This window comes from Phalaenopsis equestris, unplaced genomic scaffold (genome assembly GCF_001263595.1).
Source record: "Phalaenopsis equestris unplaced genomic scaffold, ASM126359v1 Scaffold000873, whole genome shotgun sequence".
Lineage (NCBI taxonomy): Eukaryota > Viridiplantae > Streptophyta > Magnoliopsida > Asparagales > Orchidaceae > Phalaenopsis > Phalaenopsis equestris.
This window is the reverse complement of record NW_018165313.1, coordinates 1,502,899-1,509,444: the sequence shown is the minus strand read 5'-3', so window position 1 is coordinate 1,509,444 and position 6,546 is coordinate 1,502,899. Positions and strand designations below refer to the sequence as shown.

The window sequence follows — 6,546 nt, the reverse complement described above, 5'->3', positions numbered from 1 at the left end:
AAGTATCCATAAGAGGAAGAAACCCATTGTATGAGTTTTAAATTTTGAAATATTGGAATGCTTGTCCAATATAAAAAACCTTTGCTTGTTTTGCCACCCTATTATAAAGCAGTCATAATACAAAAAAGCCATGGTAAGAAAAAAATTGCCTGGTTACAGAAAAGGAAAAAATTCTATTAATCGAGATTATTCTCAATTTTCCTTAGTGGAATTATCCCCACATTTTTCTTAGTGGAGCTATTCTCACGTTTTTCATAATAATACCAAGATTATTCTCAATTTTCCTTAGTGGAGCTATTCTCACGTTTTTCATAATTATCCTGCATATGCAATGCCTTAAACCCAAAGACAAAAACTCTCAAACACTAAGTCAAGGTGGCTCACATAAATACCCTCATAAGTTGATGTTGTGGGGTAAGCATGTCAAATACGTTTTACATTACAATTTCATATTGGATGCTCAAGTTTGGTGAAATTAATAGGTATTGATTTATTTGAAAAATGTGAATAAATACATTACAATCGACAATTCTCTACCCAATATTAGCAAAAGAAAAGAATTTAATTTTTCTGGACATTCTTATGACTCATGTTCCCTCCTCAAAACAAAACAAAAATTTAATATATCATCAATTAAACATCTTTTTTTGTTTTTGTTTCACTCAATTTCTCCTTGACAAAATAAGTGTGTTAAAAAACTTCAATAAAATGCAACACCATTTCATTCCCATTTTATTTCCCCTCTTTCAATTCCTTCAAACCAAACATACTATTAGCTAAAGGAAAAACTCCTTTTTTTCACATGGCTAGAATAAAATTTTAGAATTACTCACTTTCCATTCCTCAAGTACAATTCTACCCATTTCAAATGTAAGCATTAAACTTCATCAATAACTCCCGAAGACGCTAACATACGAGTATGTCAATGAATCAAAATGTTCAAGTAAAGCTGCTTCACGGTTCCTAATCCATCCATCCATTGAGTCATCGGCCAATGGCCTCCATCCCTTGAATAACAAATCAAATAAACTTTTTGTTGAATCCATCCAATATAAAACAACCCAGAAATATGAATTAGTACAATTTAAAGTATCTACACCTTTTAAATGGATTGAAATTTTACATTTTAGGGACATTTACAAACATAACACACAATTCTTATGAGTTTACATATAAACTTTGCTATCTACACACATGACACACGAACCATTAATATCAGATTAAAAAATAACTCCATTACCACTTTTTAAATTTGAAATATACATTTTCGTGCATTGGTTTGAAGGACTAATGGGCTATGCATGTAACGATGAAAGCTTAGGCATGAGATATGTAAATATATAAGAATTGTGTGCTAAGTATATAAATTTCCCACATTTTATTCTATCCGTTGAAGCATACTTCAAGTTCACCAACCCAAGGAGGGCAAATCCACCATCCACCAAAGCTACCTAGAGCCGCCGCAAAATATCAAATCATCTTTGGCTTCAACTATCTTAAGTTTGATGATGAATTACCATTATAAATTGGAAGGCCAAAGTAGTGAGGAATCACACAAAGCCAAAATAATAGAAAGATAGTATTTCATCAAAGAATAATATAAGTTGAATGCTCCTACATCCCCTTATACCTTATAATCAGCTATTCCCATTGATTAAGAGTACATGTTTCAAATTTTGCTGTCTAAGCTTCAATTACAGTAGGATAATTTAAACAAAGCTCAAAATTTCAGAAGCAATTTAGCTAACATGAAAAGAATGTTTCAAAAAAGTGCTCTTGCGGATCAATTAATAATTCCATTTGGAGGAAGAACAGAACAGTTATTATCCATTCATCTCAGCTCTTATATGTATCACTGAAGCAAAAAAATATAAATAACAGAAATGAACTGAGGGAATGAGAACCGATACCAAAAATACGATCCATTTGTGATCGAGATCAAACGAATCTCCTTTTGGATTTCGGTTTCTTAACAAAGCTCAGCCTCAGCTTCTTCAGCCGTTTCCTCTTCCTTGCCATCTTCTCCGGCAATGTCTCCCTTTTCTTCTCCTTCTTCTCCTTCTTTACTTTTGCATACCTCGGATCTACCTTGTACACCTTGGAAACAACTGGCAAACCCTTGGCTACAGCTTCCTTAAACAATCCATTCGCCCAGTTAACCTCATTATGAGTTGCTAACTTCCCTATCAGTAATTCATACGTCTTGATCCCTGGAACATGCCCATAGCTCTTCATCTTTCTAAAAACCTTCATTGCATGCTCCACCCTCTCGATCCCACACAGAATCTTGATGAATCCATAATAAGCCTTCCTATCAAGTGAATCCCCAAAACCAGCAGACCTCATAAAACCAATCATTTCTTCAGCTTCTGACAACCTAGCAGCCTGGTACAAGCTCCGGATCAGAACTAGGTAGGTCTCAGCTCCAGGAGAGCATCCCCATTGACTCATCTCTCGGAATATCTTCATTGCATCTCCAGTCTTCCTTATCTTGCACAAATTATAAATAAGCACGTGAAAAGTCTCCTGATCTCGAGGAATCCCTGTTGATTCCATCTCAAGAAGCAGCTTCTGCGCCTCCGGTAACAACCGGAGCGGATCTTTCTTCCGGCAAAGCCGGCAAACGCAATCAATGATGGAATTATATGCTGGCGTGCCAAGATCAAAACCTCCGCGAATAATCTCTCCCATCAGCCTTTTAGCATCTTCGAGCTTCAGTTCATCACTGTATCCCCGTATAAGAGTGTAGCAGATCTGCTCACTGGGGAAGATTACGTCTGCCAGCCGCTTGACTGTGCGCTCAGCGTGTCCGGTGAATCCATGGCTACAGAGAGCGGAAACGAGAAATGTAAGCGCCGTGAGATCGGGCTTTAGTCCATAATCTCGCTCAATGCAGTCGAATAGATGGACAGCCTGCGAAGCGCGACCGGCACGGATTAAGCGATCGAGAGCTGCGGAAAAGGATTCGCGTCCAGCAGCGAGGCGGTATTCCAGAAGTACGTCATGGATGGCCTTGAAATCATGGCGGCGGCCGAGGTAGTTGATGATATGGGAAAGGGATGTGTCGTTGGCGGTGAAGCCTCGGTGACGGACTAGCCAGCGGAAGAAGTCGATGACGGCGCGACCGGCGGAGGGAGAGATGTTGAGAATCTCGTGGAGGAAAGAGGTGTTGAAGCGGACGTCGGAGAAGTGGAGAGAGAAGTGGCTAGAGAGGTCTAGAGAGGAGGAGTGGTCGGCAGATGAAGCGAAGTTGGTGAGTTCGCCGGAGATAGTGGGGGCGAGATCGTCAGAGGAGGAGGATAGAGATCGGACAATTGGAGTGATATAAGTAGAGGATGAAGAGGAGAAAGGAAGTAGGCGGCGGAGGAGGAGGCCGACCATCGGTAACGGCCTCCACATTTCTTAGTGTTTGTGGGAAGCGGGTAATGATGCGGCAAAACCCTAATGAAGCAACATACCAAATAGGGCTGTGATTGGGCCGTTTAGTGTTAACATCTGGGCTATAGTTTAGCTATGGGCTGAAATATTTAATTTGCAAAATATATTGTTTTGAGGCATTTGGATTCACACCACCCAAATCATATATTTACATTTCTAACGCCTAAACTTCAAAATTTGCATACACGTCACCTTATCTATGTATGAAAAGGAGTATTTCACATTTTTAAAAGGTTAAAATTATGATATATTTGATGTGATATAAAAATTTTGAGCGTTAAAAAGTAAAAATTTAAGTTTGTGTTAGATATGTAAGGACATAAGAATTGAGAGTCATAGTCGAGCACTGTTTGCCACCATCGACAATCGACGACCGCAATTGACCAATGTCGATCGTCGTCAGCCACCACTTACTGACCGTTGCCAATCACTATCGATCGTCGCCTATTCATTGTAAAAAGTTCATACACATGTCAACGTTGTAACTTGAGAGATCTTCTAACCCTTTCCAGCCTGTGGGAGAAATGATTGCAATTGTAATTATCATTATAGTGACTCTTCAGTTGTGTCAGACCCCATGATTTTTCTCTTTATTAGTTTTTTACGTAAAAACTTCTGATGTCATTACTAGTTATTTTTCTCTTTTCTGAGTGTGTGTTAAATTTTCATACCATGCTAAGATGATAATCTACTTCTCTACTTTCGCGAATGTTTTAGCACGCATCATTAACCATGATATAATTGTTATTGATGACTAATCTAAAGCATGTCGTGGAAGATCTATGGAAGAGTTGGCATAGGTTCTCCTTCTCAATTAAGATGCCCAATTTGAATCATATTATAATTATTTCTTATCTAGTTGACGTGAAAATTGAACTTTCAATATATATATATATATATATAAGTCATTGAACCCTAAACACAATGACTAATATATTAAATTATATATATATAATATGCTAAAAATCTACGATTAGAATACGACTAGATTGAAATTTAACTTTGTAATTGTTAAGTGATCACAAATAATTAAAAGAAAAGAAATTTAAATGTTTATTTGTAAGCTCAATGAGCATTGTTTGATAGAACTCGTTTGTTTTTCCTAACAAGGTGCTCGTTCAAAGCTCGAGAAAGGCTCGATTAAAACTTGATTAAGCTTGATATTTATTTTGTTAAATAAGTTGCTCGGTAATAAGACTTATAAGACCTTATATAAACCGATCTTGAGCCTAATTTGAATAAAATAGCTATAAATAAGCTCTTATGCGAACAAATTTTTCAAAGTTCAAACCGAGCTCTATAAAGCTCTTAATAAATGAGCTCGAGCTCGAATTGGCACCTGCTCGATTTACTTTCTTGTCGATTTAGTAAGACATTCAAAATTCCATATGTGTGTCCAACTTAATTTGAATGATGAATCGTCCATCAAATGAACTTTGAACTTGGATTCTTTATTTATTCACAATTAGGGTAGTCAGTGAACTTAAACACTCGATGAAAAACTCAAATTTAGTTTGATTAATCATTGATCATCTTTGCTTAAATTAATAAATAAATAACTTTGAATAATTTTTTAAAACATAAAGGTTAAATGAACCATATTTAAACATTATTGTGTCCTGAAAGAGTCACAGAATAATAATTTAATGTCTTAGCGTTGTACTAATATACAACACACAGAGAAATTTTTTTTCAAAAACAAACACATAGGTTTCTTACATGAAAAAATACTAGAAAAGAAAAAAAATCATAGGGCCTTGCCTAATCAAAATAATCAACTATACAATTATAAGTATATATGTCAACTCTTCTCCTAAATTAGAGAAGATAGAGTCATAATATTGATAATCACAGATGTACAATAGTCATACAGTTTTAATAGACATAATTGGGCTACATAAATGTAGTTTTTAGTGATTGTAGTAATAGTGCGACGCAAATGTCGTAATTGATTGCTACAAATACATTATTTTGTCATAAAGACTATAATCAGTAGTTGTAGTTGCTCACATAGGTCATAGTAACTCACATTAACCTTGATTGGTTGCAATAACATCAGTTAGTCACAAAGACCATAATAGAAAGTTAGAGTAGTAGTTAACTACATAGATCATGGTTGGTCACATCAGCCATGATTAGTAGCTGCGGTAGCAATTAACCACATATATCACAGTTGAAAGTTGTAGCAGCAGTTAGCTGTATCTTGTCAAGACATCAATTTGACTATAAGCTTGTTGAAACCCTAAATCCTAAACCCTAAACCACTCATCTTAGCTCGATGACAATCATATGCATGATTCTTAACTTAGGGATTGTTTGAGATCACTTTTATTTTTTATTTTCTATTTTATTTTATTTATGTTTTATTTTAAATAAAATATATTTGACATAACCAATTATGATATGCTTATTTTTAAAATATTCAAAGCAACAAAAAAAAAAAAAAAAAATCCCAAGCAACTCGTTCCCAATAAATTCGCAGAAATATTTAGTGAAGTGCAAAACAGAGAAACGTCCATTAGTTCTTTTTAATGAGCACTGACTCCGGCAAAATGATGCCCCACCACATTTAGGTCATGTTTTTTAGGGTCATTAACATAAGTACCCCACAATTCTTATGTATTACATATGTAACCCTTAAAATTTCATATTTGCAGACTGTCCACTCAAATATGTGCAGCTAACTTTTTATAATTGAAATACAACTTTTCATGAATATATTTTTAATACCAAAGTATTTATATATGTAACCATCGAAATTAAGGTGTTAGATATGCAAATAAATAAGTAGTGTGTGATATGGGTGTAAATTTTCTTCTTTTTAGTCTAGTTAGAGGAGCATAAAGACAAATTGGCTTACAAAGCAAAACGCATTGAGTGGGGAGCTTTTCAAGGGGTAAGGGAGTGAATGGTGCATTAACATAACATAAAACAATAAGGGAATAAAATATTTGGCCATGGATTGCTTTCTCTTTTACTTTAATTATATGCAAGAGAGATTAGAACCATTTCAACCTATGAATACAAGACATTGTTTCATGGTTGATGTCATTTTAATTATGCATTTGAGCTCTCTCTCTCTCTCTCTCTCTCTCTCTCTCTCTCTCT

General features: G+C 35.4%; 1 protein-coding gene across 1 annotated transcript; it reads right to left on the bottom strand.

Annotated features, from left to right (window-relative positions):
• Window positions 1-719: 719 nt before the first annotated feature.
• Window positions 720-3,482, bottom strand: LOC110032028 (pentatricopeptide repeat-containing protein PNM1, mitochondrial). Its single transcript, XM_020735532.1, has 2 exons — window positions 1,911-3,482; window positions 720-1,007 (listed from the first exon to the last, which is right to left on the bottom strand). Exon 1 carries the CDS (start codon window positions 3,397-3,399, stop codon window positions 1,939-1,941), a length of 1,461 nt encoding a protein of 486 aa, XP_020591191.1. The 5' UTR covers window positions 3,400-3,482; the 3' UTR covers window positions 720-1,007; window positions 1,911-1,938.
• Between the last annotated feature and the right edge of the window lie 3,064 nt (window positions 3,483-6,546).